The sequence below is a fragment of the Amblyraja radiata genome, chromosome 9, assembly GCF_010909765.2.
Source record: "Amblyraja radiata isolate CabotCenter1 chromosome 9, sAmbRad1.1.pri, whole genome shotgun sequence".
NCBI lineage: Eukaryota > Metazoa > Chordata > Chondrichthyes > Rajiformes > Rajidae > Amblyraja > Amblyraja radiata.
In genome coordinates, this window is record NC_045964.1 from 73,425,647 (window position 1) to 73,442,945 (window position 17,299).

The window sequence follows — 17,299 nt, forward strand, 5'->3', positions numbered from 1 at the left end:
TCTCACAAATCCGACTTGTCAAGGTCGCTAGAATTTAGAAGATTGAGGGGGAATCTTATAGAAACTTACAAAATTCTTAAGGGGTTGGACAGGCTAGATGCAGGAAGATTGTTTCCGATGTTGGGGAAGTCCAGAACAAGGGGTCACAGTTTAAGGATAAAGGGGAAATCCTTTAGGACCGAGATGAGAAAAACATTTTTCACACAGAGAGTGGTGAATCTCTGGAACTCTCTGCCACAGAAGGTAGTTGAGGCCAGTTCATTGGTTATATTTAAGAGGAAGTTAGATGTGGCACTTGTGGCTAAAGGGATCAGGGGGTATGGAAAGAGGGCAGGTACAGGATACTGAGTTGGATGATCAGCCATGATCATATTGAATGGTGGTGCAGGCTCGAAGGGCTGAATGGCCTACTCCTGCACCTATTTTCTATGTTTCTATGTTTCTATGTCATTTCATTGTCCCATTTTTACCCTCTTAATTTCTAAAGTTTTCTCCTTGATCCTCTGTAGATCCCAGTAGCTCTTCTTAAAACAATATCTGACATACACTTCATTCTTATCCCTGATCAAACCTGCAAGTTCTAGAAATATTGACCGAGATTCTCTAAATTTACCATCTTTGCCTCTTGCCCTTTACAGGGGATTCGGACTCCGAACTCTTACTTTCTACCTTCCACTGATCAGATGGTATTAACACCATAAGGATGTTCTAAAAGTTACTATTTCAAGCAGGAGACCTGGACGAATGATCCAGAAACACGTTCAAATTCCCGAAAGGCAGATTTGCTGGCAGCACTAGTATCTGTCACTGAAGAAAAATCAAAGCTATGAAGGGAAAAAGGTACAACTGAAACATTTGAATACTCAACACGGTACATACCTTAACACCTCCTTAAACTCTTTTAATTGGTTATCTGGCACCTCAGTTCGGATGGATTCCAACCACTCTGGCATAATGCTTTCCCACACCGCCTGATTTATTACATTGTATGGAATGAGGCATAGGATTCGATTCAAGCCTTCTTTTAGTTGTGTCACAGTACTACAACACTTATCCCAATAACCACCAACCTGAAAACAAACTCATTGTATCAGTCCAAAATCTTGCATACATGTTGCATCTCTTACATAGGAAATGTTCTAACTTTATTCACAGAAATCTGCTCTGGCAAAGTTACCTATGTCATGGTGAGAACTATTGGTGAGGTAATTAAAAATGTTGCTAACATTTAGTTTAAAAAGGATCACTGGAACAGACAGCAGTTGACAGACATGAGTTTGGGAAGGAATTTCAAAAGCAAAAGGTCTCCACAGCTGCAGATATGAGGCAAAGGGAGCAGAAATAAAGGGAACAAATGCTCTCAATATTGAAGATAATGCAGGGGAGGGCATGATTAGATTGGGACATGGTACAAACATAGAAACATAGAAAATAGGTGCAGGAGTAGGCCATTCGGCCATTCAATATGATCATGGCTGATCATCCAACTCAGTATCCTGTACCTGCCTTCTTTCCATACCTCCTGATCCCTTTAGCCACAAGGGCCACATCTAACTCCCTCTTAAATATAGCCAATGAACTGGCCTCAACTACCTTCTGTGGCAGAGAATTCCAGAGATTCACCACTCTCTGTGTGAAAATGTTTTTCTCATCTCGGTCCTAAAAGACTTCCCCCTTATCCTTAAACTGTGACCCCTTGTTCTGGACTTCCCCAACATCGGGAACAATTTTCCTGCATGTTGACAGACATGAGTTTGGGAAGGAATTTCAAAAGTCTCCACAGCTGCAGATACGAGGCAAAGGGAGCAGAAATAAAGGGAACAAATGCTCTCAATACTGAAGATAATGCAGGGGAGGGCAGATTAGATTGGGACATGGTGATTCATTTCAAATCATTTATCATAGTAATTCACAAAATTAGTGAATCTTAAATAAAATCAAGAAACCAGAATTAGTTAGTGCATGCTGTCCCTGAGACTTGTATAATTTGATTAAGCCATTTGTTATCCTGCAGGGGATTTTAATTTACAGAAAGAAACAACCAACCTTGAATCCTGGTGGATGTAAATTTGATAAGATGTTCTTAACTGTTTGTCAATCACATGGGGAATTTACTCACCTTTGCTCAGAGATGAAGAATTCTATTGCAGTCCACAATAGACAATAACAATAGAAACCACATGTTTTTCAGTCAAAGCTCAGGGAAGTGGTACGCTTAGTTAGTGATATGGATTGGGACATAAAATCAGACTGTCTGCTAATGGCCACAGGCAAAGAACTGCACATGTGGTTCACGTTCAGATGTCAAGCTGAGTGGAATCAGGGCTGCTGAGCTCAGTCAATGACAGGTGAACAACAAGTTTAATTTCTCCATAGATCTTGAAGATAACACAATAATGCATTATTCATAACAAATCTAAATACATTTTAAGGAATAACTGCATCGAATTAGAATATTGTTCACTGAGTTCAGAGGCATGAGCTCAAACACTAACAACTACTATCTTACGTTCTTTGACGACAATTAGTGGTTCAAATTTACAATGTAACTCACAAATCAACGCTGTTCTCAATGCATGTGCACACACTGCAAAAATCTGCTTTTAACCTTGGGACTGGTTAGAAAGAATCTCTGAATAGTTACATTATTAAAAATATTTTAAACACCTCTCACAGCTTACTGTTCTGGTGGTTTGTGTAATAATAATGTCAATTGTCTTCCTCGACTGTCTTGGTAATATTACAGTCGCAATAACACACAATACATTCGTTACAACTTAATAGAGAGATAACATGCTCTTTCTTCTTGTCTACATAAGAATACTTTTTGTCACTTTGTCCCAGTAGGCCAGAACCATATTACCAACCAATTACAAAGCCATAGTGATTTAATATTACTTCATTAGCCACATGACGTCACTCTATTAGAGAAATTCCTTCTTGTCCACCCATCACCCTCTCCAATCCTCGATGATAGCTGGACTCACTTGTTTCTCTTTTCCTCAGATCTGATAAAGGGTTTATCATATATATCGTCAACTGTTAATCTTTCCACAGAAGCGGCATGATATGCTGAGATGTTCCAGCATTTTATATTTTCTGTATTTATATAATCATAGCTCAGTTTTCCTTATTATACTTCTATAATTCTGGCCTGCTGCGCAAGTCACACAACCTTACCCATAAAAACACATTTCAGACTAAGAAGCTTACTGTGCTGGTAACCACCACTACTAAGCAATTTCAACTCGCCCTATCATAGACATTCCATCTGATCTACACATTCCCTTTCCATCCTTCTCTTTTACAATTTTGACTGCTTCTCTTTCTGGAGCTACTGCCTGATTTGCTGAGGGGTTTTTTCCCAGCATTTCTTGTTTTCATAATACACAATGAAGGTTTTAGATGCCACACTTTGATAATGGAGTTTAAAAAATATATATCCCTGCAATGCATCCACTTCTTGCAAGCATTTACCACACGTCTGTGCATTACCATTTTCAAGCTTAGAAAACCACAACTAAATATAGCGCAGCTATTATTAAAATTACATTTTATTTCAACAAAACAAAATAAACATCCAGTGACTTTGATTTCAGAAAGACTGTACATTGCAAAGTTAGCCTTTTATAATTATTTATCATTTTTGTTACTCATTCTCAGAATGTGAAGCCGCTGGGAAAACTTGCATTTATTGCCTATCCCCAGCTGCCTCAGGAATGTGAGAATAGGTCTTCTTTTGGAACAGCAGCTGCATTCACTCAATTATTACAGGATACAGCAAATGGTTGGTTCCACGTTTTGGACTCAGGAACTAAACAGAACCAAGAAATGTGACCGTGAAAGGTGTGTGACGTGGAATGTCATGAACAAGTGACGGGGATATCAGATACTCAGTTGCCTGCCTTCAGGTTGGCAGAGGCTGGAGAAACTTTAACGAAAAGCTTCCGTGCATTCTGTAGATAACATACAGTACAGTCGTGGAGTGGAGGAAGTGGGAGAGAAGAGGGGGAAATGGATGTTAAATGAAATGGATACCAATCAAGTAGAATGCTTTACACTCAAAGGTGTTGTGTTTCCTGGGCATTATTTGGGTGGGTGCTGACCTAACAAATGGTCAATTAACCAATACTCCTAACTTGGGCCTTGTAGCATCAGTAGGTGAGATATCCAGAATTTGATTCTCGTATCATTTTTACATTTAGATAACGAGTCCAAAACAGCGTCTTGTGAATAGTGACCCAGATGGTCCATGTGTTCGTGAAGATGGAGGCATAACAGTTGGTAATGCATTAAAAGTCATTGTTACATGGCTATCAACTATGGTGTTAGAGATTAGTATTACCTGACATTCATGTGACACAAACAGCACATTATTAGTTAAAACCCCGAGCCAGGAAGCTGTCCAGATCCAGAAGCTCAATTACATGATGAATCACAATTGGTCTCCAAATCTGAGGAAATACATTATTGCCATAGAGGGAGTGCAGAGAAGGTTCACCAGACTGATTCCTGGGATGTCAGGACTTTCATATGAAGAAAGACTGGATAGACTCGGCTTGTACTCGCTAGATTTTAGGAGATTGAGGGGGGATCTTATAGAAACGTACAAAATTCTTAAGGGGTTGGACAGGCTAGATGCAGGAAGATTGCATAGTTATATGGATGGGAAAGGAATGGAGGGTTATGGTCTGAGCGCAGGTATATGGGACTAGGGGAGATTATGTGTTCGGCACGGACTAGAGGGGTCGAGATGGCCTGTTTCCGTGCTGTAATTGTTATATGGTTATATGGTTATATTGTTCCCGATGTTGGGGAAGTCCAGAACAAGGGGTCACAGCTTAAGGATAGAGGGGAAATCCTTTAGGACCGAGATGAGAAAAACATTTTTCACACAGAGAGTGGTGAATCTCTGGAACTCTCTGCCACAGAAGGTAGTTGAGGCCAGTTCATTGGCTATATTTAAGAGGGAGTTAGATGTGGCCCTTGTGGCTAAAGGAATCAGGGGATATGGAGAGAATGCAGGTACGGGATACTGAGTTGGATGATCAGCCATGATCATATTGAATGGCGGTACAGGCTCGAAGGGCCGAATGGCCTACTCCTGCACCTATGTTCTATGTTCTATGTTTCTCTGTTTCTAATATTTTTAACCTTATGGGGAAGGAGATTTTATGACTATGTTGGTGTTTTTGGACATAACTAAGCTGTTTACCAAACTGTTAGATTAAAAAAAAACTTACTCTTGCAAACTCCATAGGTTTTGGAAGAAGACACATGACCATCACATCAAATCGAACATCGCAAACAGTCTTCAACCATTTGGTAACAAACTGAGGCTTCAGCTTTTCCACCAGACTCCCAACTTCATCATCGAGCATGTATGCAGTGGAATGAAACCACTGGAACATCATGCTAACCAATCTGGCTAAACTTTCTGTGGGTGTGTTTTCACTTGGAGTGCAAAGACTGACCTGTACAGTAAAAAAAACAAGCACAGACATTTTGGATGAATAATTTGGATGAATAATTTGGAATGTGTTTCAGCAAAATTTTCACCTTTGCTGCATTATTGATAGTCTTTTAATTAAATTGGTCACCACCTTCAGAATTTACCAATATTTATTTCAATATTTTCTACTAGGGTTACCATCCATACCATAACGATGAGAATTTGCTCAAAGTAGCAAAAGCAAAAATATTATAGGTGAACGCAGAGATTATCAAACCCAGTTTCTCCTGTTTTTCTCATAGTTTTTAAACGATTTACAATGTATGACTGTGCTTCGAAACAAAGCACTTAGGAGCGATTGGGGAGAGCAAAGCTATCTTAGTCATTAATTATGCCTACAGAGGAGAAAGAGCTGCTTGCCAACTATTCATGTAAATACAGACTGAAACCTCCCCTCATTCGCTGTGAATGCAAATGAAACTACTTAAAGATAATATAGTTAACTGCACAGTGGCTCCAATATAATTACACCAGCGGCCTCTCTCCCATGAGCTTGTTGTCAAATAGAAGCTAATTTATGTGAAATCAGCAGCTCTGCTACAGATGTCTCAGCACTCCAAAGGGTCTGTCCCACTTTTAGGCTATTTTTTAGGTGACTAGGCTGTCGCCACATGGTCACCAGGGTGTCGCCTGTATGGTCGTGAGTTGTCTCCTCAGTCGCCCAAAGAGTTGTAGCTTCTTTCTGGTCACCGCTGGATTTTCAACACGTTGAAACATTTTCAGAGACAGTCGGCGACAGTGTGTTTGACGCCAATGAACGTAGCTTGACTTGTCCTGACGTAGGTGCTGTTGTAGTTGTCACCAGGTTAACGTAGGTTGTCACCAGGTTAACGCAGGTTGTCGCCGGTGCTGACTTCGGGTTTTTTTTTGTTGTTAAAATAATGATCCTATTTCAAATTTTATGTCGAAGGGGGGTCCAGTCGCCAGTTTATCGGCGACCTGCTACGACTGTGACCGTCACCGGCAGTCACCTAAAAATAGCCCAAGTGGGACAGGCCCTTAACTTTGCAAGTGATTGTGTCACAACAACTGCATTTAAAACAGGAAACTAAGCTTGGGATTATGATCATTGCACTTGGAAAAAAATATTACCTGAACTCCTGAACATTTACTTAGAAATTAATTCCCCGATAATAGTTCTAATTGGGCTAATGTCACATTAGCACATTATAGACAGCCTCCAAAATTAACTTTGATGGGGCGGCACAGTGGCGCAGCGGTAGAGCTGCCTCGCGGCGCCAGAGACCCGGGTTCGATCCCGATTATGGGGGCTGTCTGTACGGAGTTTGAACATTCTTCCTGTGATCGCGTGGGTTCTCCCCAGATGCTCTGGTTTCCTCCTACACTCCAAAGACACACTGGTTTTTAGGTTAATAGGCTTTTGTAAATTATAAATTTTCCCTAGTGTGTAGGATAGTGCTGGTGTACGGGGTAATTGTTGGTCAGTGCGGAGAACCTATTTCCACGCTGGCTCTAAAGTCTAAAATCTAAAATATGACATTTGGTGGCAGTGACTTGGCTTATTATGCTACTAGCAGTGACTTTGCATTTAATGCTACCGGCAGGCATGTATTTCTGGCCAGTGACCTTCAAATCCACTTATCTACTATGTTCCAGTTTGCTCTTAATAAATGGTATAACTTTCACATTAAAATCATCATTTCATTTATTTACCAAAACCCAGATTCCAAACTGGCTCAATAAACGTTGATCATTTTTATCATCATCCTTGTTATCGTACTCTAAATTGTCCAAGGAATGATGAGATAAGGATATGCCCATTTGGCGTCTTCGATTTAATTCAAACTCCCGCTGTTCTGCGTGATATTCAGCTTCCTTTAGCAAGCTAAAGTAAAAACAAGCAAAATACTTAAACAAAAATCTATTTTTGAGAATAATACAACCATAACTAAATAAAGACAATTGCAAAATGAATCCCTCCAACATTTTCATTTCAATCCCAGCATACATTTTCTTGGTTGTAAAATTAAACTTTGAATCAGTATTACGGGAATTTTAAGACAGTGTCACGCTCTATAAGGTTATTACATTCTGAGATAATGACAAAAAAATAAATATCTTTCCCCGGCCAGTGAGTCAACTGGAGGCAAAGAGCAATTGCTGGTAAACATTAACAGAAAGAAAATAACTAATATATGTCACCGAAATACACGTCAACAAAAAAAGACTCTCAAAGATTCTGGTCTAATTTTGTGAATTAGGTTTGCCCTTCAGTTTAGCTTTGAGACACTGGTGCGAGGCACTAAATTCCAGAAGGACGGGCTACCAAAGTGCCCCACAAAATTTAACATGGCAGTCACAGTGACGCAGCAGTAGAGTTGCTGCCTTACAGTGAATGCAGCGCCGGAGACGCGGGTTCGATCCCGACTACCAGTGCTGTCTGTACGGAGTTTGTACGTTCTCCCCGTGACCTGTGTGGGTTTTCTCCGAGATCTTCTGTTTCCTCTCACATTCCAAAGACGTACACGTTTGTAGGTTAAATGGCTTGGTAAATGTAAAAATTGTCCCTAGTGGGTGTAGGATAGTGTTGATGTGCGGGGATCGCTGGTCGGCGCGGACCCGGTGGGCTGAACGGCCTGTTTCCGTGCTGTATCTCTAAAACATAAAACTAAAACTAACAGCAGAGCCCCATCGTAGGATTCCTGCCCAATTCCAAGCAGGATCTTAGTGCAAAATAAAAATGAAGTGGGATCGTGGATCGTGGATCCCCTTTGGATTGTGTAGGGAAATTCTAATTGCGATGAAGCTCAAATGTTGAACAGAAAGAGCAGAAGACTGGCTGGAGAAAAGGAATTGATGGTAGTTAAGGCAAGGGGGGTGAAGGTGGGTGAAGGAAATGGTGGTCAAGGGATTCAGCAATGCTTAAGGTCGGTAGACAGGATAAGGGGACATGTTATGGGAAGTAGTTCAGCGCCATTGTTAACGGGTCTGGGGGAAATATTCCTTCTTTCGCTGGTCAATAACGCTGTTTGCTTCTTGCATTCAGCCCACCTCACTTTTTGTCAGCTGCCAGGTTTCCCATGACTGAAAATTTAGCTGCCTTTGGTTAAAAATAGGATCATTGTTGAAATTAAAGGAGACAGATTCTTTGTAATGTTTAAATAATCAATTTGCTTCCCAAAGGTGCTTGGCCACCCACTTCTATCAAACCAGGAAACAGCGAGATTGAAGACAGGTTTCCAGAGATTCTAAGAATTTAACCTTGAACACAAACCCAATCTGCCATCTTAAAGTTAAAATTTGATCTTATGAATGTTCAAGATTTAATAATGGATTTTGAATAGAGTAATAGCATTTTCAGCTAATTACATTCAGAAATAACTACCTTTCAAAGATTTGTTAAATACCAATGAGTTTTAACAATCATTTGTAAACAATACACATTTGTAAACAGCTGAATGTTTGTAATTAAACAACACTTTGGGGTCTGACTCAAAATAATTAACCATTGATTTGCCCTGAATTCTTTGTTGACAAATAGAAAAAAAGAAAATAATTAGACAATAGCACCTTTTTAAATAGAGTTCTTAATTTAGTGAAACAACTAAAGACTGTTTAGCCTCAAAGCCATATGAGGACCCATGGCCAAAATCTTGTGGCCAAAGCCGTTGTGACGGGAAAAAAAAGATGTCAGTCTGAAATTGTGCAAAGGCCGTGCTGAGGACCAGTGAGGTGTCCATTGTAATGCCTGTCAAGGCGCGCTGAGGACCTGTGTGGTGTTCTTTGTGATGCCTATCAAGTAAAGACGGCATAGAGATAGAGATAGGTTTTTGGCCAACTTATCTCTGATCTCTGGAATTCCTTCCCTAATCCTTGCTACCAATCTACTTTTCCTTGCCTCCCCTTCTGAGGTGTCTTTAAAACCTGGGGGAAGGGGGGGGGGGCAAGGAAAGGTAGAATGGTAGCAAGGATTAGGGAAGGAATCCCAGAGATCAGAGAAAAGGTGGCCAAAACCTAAACATCTCTATCTCTATATTACTAAAACTCTCATCTTGTTTGTTTGTCCGTTTGTTTACCTGGTTTATATTTGCGCAAAAAACGGTACACGATAGCGCTACAATTTTGGCCCACCTTATTCACCATTGTCCTGTGATGTAAATTAAACAAGATTGATGATATATTTTACATGTTATTGACATTTAAAACGTTTAAAAAATAAAACAGCACCCCCACTTGCCGTCTTTACTTGACAGGCATCACAAAGAACATCAGCGCGCCTTGACAGGCATTACAATGAACACCTCACTGGTCCTCAGCGCGGCCTTTGCACAATTTCAGACTGCCATCTTTTTTTCCCGTCACAACGGCGACCTGACGGTTCCACAGGTAAGTTTCCTTCTCCCCCCCCCCCCCCCCCCGGGCCCAGGGCTGGGTTTGGAGCCGGCGCGGGGACCAGGGGCGGGGAGAAGCCGCGCCGGGTACCCTCGTACTCCCCCTCCCCCACTTCCAGGATGCTCCCCCTGCCCCCCGACAGCCCCCGCCTCAAGCCCCGTTCCCCGGCTCCAGGACATTCACCTCCCCCACCTCTGACAGCCCCTGCCTCAAGACCTCCCCGGGTTAAGACCCTTGCCCCCCCTCCCCGACAGCCCCCGCCTCAAGCCCTCCCCCTTCCCCGGCTCCAGGACGCTCGTGCCCCCCCAGCCCTCCCCCAACAGCCCCCGCCTCAAGTACAACTTCATCGCCGCCCTGCTGGAGAAAACGGATCTGGCGGTGGTTAGACAAGGGGGATTGAGGGAGAGGAGGGGGTAGGGAGAGGGAGGGGAAAGTGGGGAGGTGAGGAGGTGAGGAGTGGGGGAGGAGGGGGGGGATAGAGGAAGAGGAGGGGGGTAGGGAGGGGGGAGAGGTTATGGATGGAGTGAGGGAGTGACTGAGGGTAGGGGAAAGGAGAGGAAGGGAGATGTGAGGGAGGGACTGGGGAGGGGAGAGGACAGGGGAAAGAAGAGGGAGGATGAAGAGGTGGGGGAGGGAGTTCTGGGGATGAGGAGGAATGAGGGAGGATAGGGGTAGGAAGAGGGATAGTGAGGCGCAGTTGGGGGATGGTTGCCATGACTCGCGTCACAATGGGATCTCTGGGTATCTCTGGCGTCACAACGGGAACCCCTCAGCTGAACCTGCACAGTTGGGGACTATGGATGAGTGTTGGAATATTGCGTTGGGGAACGGGACTCAAAGGGTCCCACTTGGTCTAGTATCAAATAAATACGATCAGCAAATAGACACGAAATGCTGGAGTAACTCAACGGGACAGGTAGCATCTCTGTAAAAAAGGAATGGGTGACGATTCGGGTCTCGAACCTTCTCTCCAGAGATGCTGCCTGTCCCACTGAGTTACTCCAGCATTTTGTGTCTATCTTCAATTTCAACCAGCATCTGCAGTTCCTTCCTCTACAAATACTATCAGCAAAACTCTGTTAAATACATGGAGTACATCTCCAACCGGAGCTATGCCTATTATGACCATTATATGCTAAAGATGTCACACAATTTATGAACAATCTATACAGTATATCTCTTTAGGACTAATGTTCTTGTTTACCTGACTACTGATTCCACAGTACAAACTAATTCCTCTGCTCCACATTCTCTGGTGTTCATGGGAGGCGGTGAAGTCTGATAAAGATGAGTCTCTGATCCAGCACCAATCTCACTGCTATGATAGTTGTAGTGACATCTCTTGCAGTAGCGCACGGGCCTGTTTCCATGACGACCACAGCATCCTGCCGAGAAGCAGGTCACAACGGCTCTCCGAACATGTGAGCTGCAATTCTATTAAGGAGCAAAACCTTTGTTTTAATTAAATAAACGCAATCTCTCATACCTAGTACTGGTTAACATTTCTAGATTAATGTGCCTAAAACAACAGCATGGGACAGATCATGATGCAATGACTCCTATCTCTGTTTCGTAATCTCTTCTTTGCTGTTAAAGAAGCATGATGGACAACCTTAACAAAATTAATATCTGATTATTCACTTTTAATTCGCTCATGAGCTGAGTTATATTTTCAAGATGTCCAGCCTGTTAGTAACCCATCCAAATATTTAGTCAAGTTATTGTATGCAAGAAGGCAGAAAAGACAAACAGGGAATATTCAGTATCTGACCCAGCACCCACCAAATGAGAACGAGTTGATTTTGAGTCATTGACATGATGAATTTTACACCTACTGATGAATTCCATTTAAAGAAAGCTGTTACAATGCCAGAAAACATGGGAAACTTAGCATACAACAGGTGAAGTTAATTTAAGTATGGGTGTCCATTACAGACGGGATGCCTGCTTCACAAGACTACAGTGTACTAGACCAGAAAGACAAGAGATGAGTCAGGAGTGAATCAGATGAAGGAGAAAATTGAATGGGTTTCTTTTAGGGTTTGGAGAAACATTCCTGCTCCCCCTGGCCCACATGTAGTCATTTACCTCATGAATATGGCCACCTCACCTGCTTTCAGCTCCCGTATTTCCGCAAGGTCCAAGTCCCCATGTTTAAAAACATTTTAAATAGCCTATGCTCTTCATTTTTATATTGTACAATTTAAACCTGCTTCCCATATATATGACATAAATGTCCATATCATATTCTGCCAACATCAAAATCAGTAAGGGGCATTTTCAGTTTGTGCTCGGTTCCTATATATAACCATATAACAATTACAGCACGGAAACAGGCCATCTCGACCCTTCTAGTCCGTGCCGAACACGTATTCTCCCCTAGTCCCATATACCTGCGCTCAGACCATAACCCTCCATTCCTTTCCCGTCCATATAACTATCCAATTTATTTTTAAATGATAAAAACGAACCTGCCTCCACCACCTTCACTGGAAGCTCATTCCACACAGCCACCACTCTCTGAGTAAAGAAGTTCCCCCTCATGTTACCCCTAAACTTCAGTCCCTTAATTCTCAAGTCATGTCCCCTTGTTTGAATCTTCCCTACTCTCAGTGGGAAAAGCTTATCCACGTCAACTCTGTCTATCCCTCTCATCATTTTAAAGACCTCTATCAAGTCCCCCCTTAACCTTCTGCGCTCCAAAGAATAAAGCCCTAACTTGTTCAACCTTTCTCTGTAACTTAGTTGCTGAAACCCAGGCAACATTCTAGTAAATCTCCTCTGTACTCTCTCTATTTTGTTGACATCCTTCCTATAATCAGGCGACCAAAATTGTACCCCATACTCCAGAATTGGCCTCACCAATGCCTTGTACAATTTTAACATTACATCCCAACTTCTATACTCAATGCTCTGATTTATAAAGGCCAGCACACCAAAAGCTTTCTTTACCACCCTATCTACATGAGATTCTACTTTCAGGGAACTGTGCACAGTTATTCCCAGATCCCTCTGTTCACCTGCATTCTTCAATTCCCTACCATTTACCATGTATGTCCTATTTTGATTTGTCCTGCCAAGATGTAGCACCTCGGGTAGGGCTGAAGATGTCCTGGTTGGGTTGCTCCTGGGCCTGGCCAAGCTGGCCATCCGTGAGTCAAGGCACCAGACGTTGGAGGGCTCTACCCGAGCCGGCTGCCTGCCCCTTTTCCGGGGATACGTCCGTGCCCGGGTGCGGATGGAAAGGGAATACGCCCTGTCTACGGGCACCCTGAGGGAGTTCCGGGACCGCTGGGCACCGAGGGGGGTTGAATGTATCCTTGACAAGGATTGCAATATAATTGTTTAGCAGTTGCTTAGCATATTTGTTCGTCTTGTATATAAAAAAAAAATGTAGCACCTCACACTTATCAGCATTAAACATCATCTGCCATCTTTCAGCCCAATCTTCCAACTGGCATAAATCTCTCTGTAGACATTGAAAATCTACTTCATTATCCACAACCCCACCTATCTTAGTATCATCTGCATACTTATTAATCCAATTTACCACACCATCATCCAGATCATTGATGAACATGACAAACAACAGTGGACCCAACACAGATCCCTGTGGCACCCCACTAGTCACTGGCCTCCAACCTGACAAACAACCATCCACCATTACTCTCTGGCATCTCCCATTCAGCCACTGTTGAATCCATCTTGCTACTCCACCATTAATACCCAACCATTGAACCTTCTTAACCAACCTTCCATGAGGAACCTTGTCAAAGGCCTTACTGAAGTCCATATATACAACATCCACTGCTTTACCCTCATCAATTTCCCGAGTAACCTCTTCAAAAAATTCAAGAAGATTAGTCAAACATGACCTTCCAGGCACAAATCCATGTTGACTGTTCCTAATCAGACCCTGTCTATCCAGATGCTTATATATATTATCTCTAAGTATCCTTTCCATTAATTTGCCCACCACTGACGTCAAACTAACAGGTCTATAATTGCTAGGTTTACTCTTAGACCCCTTTTTAAACAATGGAACAACATGCGCAGTACGCCAATCCTCCGGTACTATTCCCGTTTCTAATGACATTTGAAATATTTCTGTCATAGCCCCTGCTATTTCTACACTAACTTCCCACAATGTCCTAGGGAATATCCTGTCCGGACCTGGAGACTTATCCATTTTATATTTCTCAAAAGTGTCAGTACTTCCTCTTCTTTGAATCTCATAGTTTCCATAGCTACTCTACTTGTTTCCCTTACCTCACATAATTCAATATCCTTCTCCTTGGTGAATACCGAAGAAAATAAATTGTTCAATATCTCCCCCATCTCTTTTGGCTCTGCAGATAGCTGTCCACTGACTCTCTCATGGACCAATTTTATCCCTCGTTATCCTTTTGCTATTAATATAGCTGTAGAAACCCTTTGGATTTACTTTCACCTTACTTGCCAAAGCAACCTCATATCTTCTTTTAGCTTTTCTAATTTCTTTCTTAAGATTCTTTTTACATTCTTTATACTCCTCAAGCACCTCATTTACTCCAAGCTGCCTATAATTATTGTAGATCTCTCTCTTTTTCCGAACCGTGTCCAATTTCCCTAGAAAACCATGTCTTTTTCCAATTTTTACTATTTTCTTTCAACCGAACAGGAACATAAAGATTCTGTACTCTTAAAATTTCACCTTTAAATGTACTCCATTTCTCTTCCACATCTTTCCCATAAAACAAACTGTCCCAATTTACTCCTTTTAAATCCTTTCGCATCTCCTCAAAGTTAGCCTTTCTCCAATCAAAAATCTCAACCCTAGGTCCAGTTTTGTCCCTCTCCATAATTATATTGAAACTAATGGTATTGTGATCACTGGACCCGAACTGTTCCCCAACGCATACCTCTGCCACCTGACCCGTCTCATTTCCTAACAGGAGGTCCAGTACCGCCCCTTCTCTAGTAGGTACTTCTATGTATTGTTGCAAAAAACTATCCTGCACACATTTTACAAACTCCAACCCATCCAGCCCATTTACAGAATGTGTTTCCCAGTCTATGTGTGGAAAATTGAAATCTCCCACAATCACTACCTTGTCCTTACTACTAATATCTGCTATCTCCTTACATATTTGCTCTTCCAATTCTCGCTCCCCATTTTGCGGTCTATAATACACCCCTATAAGTGTTGCTACCCCTTTCCCATTTCTCAGTTCCACCCAAATAGCCTCCCTAGACGAGCCCTCTAATCTATCCTGCCAAAGCACTGCTGTAATATCTTCCCTGATAAGCAATGCAACACCTCCACCTCTTGCCCCTCCAATTCTATCACACCTGAAGCAACGAAATCCTGGAATATTTAGTTTCCAATCACAGCCCTCCTGCAACCATGTTTCACTGATCGCCACAACATCATACTTCCAGGTGTCAATCCAGGCTCTAAGTTCATCCACTTTTCTTACAATGCTCCTAGCATTAAAATATACACATTTAAGAGACCCACCCTCTCTTATTCTCTGTTTATTGTCTTTTTCTTCTCTCTCCCCTACATTTTGGGTCAGAGTGCTACCATTCTCTGCCTCCTGCCTCACACACTGACTGCTAGCTTTCCCAATTTGAGTCCCTCCCCCCAACCATACTAGTCTCCCCAGTAGCCTTTGCAAATCTCCCCGCCAGGATATTGGTCCCCCTCGAGTTCAAGTGCAACCCGTCCTTTCTGTACAGGTCGCACCTTCCCCAAAAGAGGTCCCAATGATCCAGAAACTTGAATCCATACCCACTGCACCAGCCCCTCATCCACTCGTTTATCCTCCACCTCGCTCCATTCCTACTCTCACTGTCGCGTGGCACAGGCAGTAATCCGGAGATTGTTACCTTTGTGATCCTTCTCCTTAACTCTCTACCTAACTCCCTAAATTCTTCTTTCAGGACCTCTTCTCTTTTTTTACCTATGTCGTTGGTACCTATATGTACCACAACCTCAGGCTCCTCTCCCTCCCATTTCAGGATTTCTTGGACACGTTCAGACACATCCCTGATCCTGGCACCAGGGAGGCAAACTACCATCCGGGTCTCCTGTCTGCGTCCACAGGATCGCCTATCCGACCCCCCTGACTATAGAGTCCCCTATTACAATTGCCATCCTTTTCTTTTCCTTACCCTTCTGAGCAACAGGACCGGTCTTTGTGCCAGAGGCCCGGCCGCTGTCGCTGCCCCCAGGTAGGCTGTCTCCCCCACCCTTACTCAAACATGAGTACTTATTTTCAAGGTGTACAGCCACCGGGGTACTCACCAGTCCCTGCCTCTGCCCGTTGCCCTTCCTAACTGTGACCCAGTTTTCTGTCTCCCGTGGTCTTGGAGTGACCACCTCCCTGTAACTCCTTTCTATGGCCTCCTCGCTCTCCCTGAGCAGACAGAGGTCATCGAGTTGCTGTTCCAGGTTCCTAACACGGTCCCTTAGGAGCCCCATCTCGACGCACCTGGCGCAGATGTGGACGTCTGGAGGGCACTCCGACTCCATGACCTCCCACATCTGACATCCAGAACAGTAAACTGCCCTGGCCCTCATTCTCCCCCTTATCCGTATACAATAAAGCCTTACCCGGGTTACAAGCCAATCAGCTGCTTCCTCTAGTCCGTTCGACCAAACAGAAGGTGCGATCCTGTTCCAGAATATTTGCAATTTTACCCATAAAATTATCTCAATTCAATTGTTACAAAGTTACGATTCTGTTTCCCTCTGCCTAACCTGTTGACTTTTTCCAGGACTTGTAATTATTATTTCAGATTTCCAGAAACGGAGCTCTGCTGTTTCTGAGCTAAGTGTTTGATAGCTCAGATTAGTTACCAGCTCAGTCTATCTTCCCTTCATCAAGTGAAAATTAAAAACCTTTATATTTGGAGCCAGGTTTGGAATCTACATGCAAATCAATGCCCATAAACACAACTCACCACCTGAACTAAAAAGCTATATAATGAAAAATTATTTGTCAGTTTTATATTTAAAACATCCATTAAAGAAATAAATTCTAAAAGCGAGTTACTGACCTTTTCCTTACTCTTTGCTAAGGTATCAAATGTTAAAGGATATTTGATTTTTAATGCAAATTCACGACATATTTCACCAAGCGCAAATTAGCTGTCGTGTAAGATAGTAAAGGGGCTGTCCCACTTGGGCAACCTAATTGGCGAGTTTAGGAGAGTTTGAAAAAATGTCATGTTGAAGACCTCCTTCGACTATGTTGATGACTAGCTACGACTAGCTACGACTAACTTCGGGAAAATTGGACACCAAATAATGGAGTGAAGACGACCTCCTTCGATCTCCCTTCGACTCAGATGAAGACTATCTACGACTACCTTTGACTACCTGCGATTACGTTTGACTACCCTCGATTACCTACGACTAACATGCCGACCTACTACGACCTACTACGA

At 42.7% G+C, this 17,299-nt stretch overlaps 1 protein-coding gene across 5 annotated transcripts in view; it reads right to left on the reverse strand.

Moving 5' to 3' along the window:
- unc79 (unc-79 homolog, NALCN channel complex subunit) overlaps nucleotides 1–17,299 on the reverse strand; it is a 199,382-nt gene that overhangs the window by 133,090 nt on the left and 48,993 nt on the right. For all 5 annotated transcript variants that reach the window (XM_033027737.1, XM_033027736.1, XM_033027733.1 and 2 more), the window contains exons 12-15: nucleotides 11,070–11,299; nucleotides 7,187–7,358; nucleotides 5,244–5,474; nucleotides 880–1,070 (exon numbers count right to left, since the gene is read on the reverse strand). In XM_033027737.1, the coding sequence (XP_032883628.1) occupies nucleotides 880–1,070; nucleotides 5,244–5,474; nucleotides 7,187–7,358; nucleotides 11,070–11,299 (824 nt within the window). The remainder of the gene's footprint in view (nucleotides 1–879; nucleotides 1,071–5,243; nucleotides 5,475–7,186; nucleotides 7,359–11,069; nucleotides 11,300–17,299) is intronic.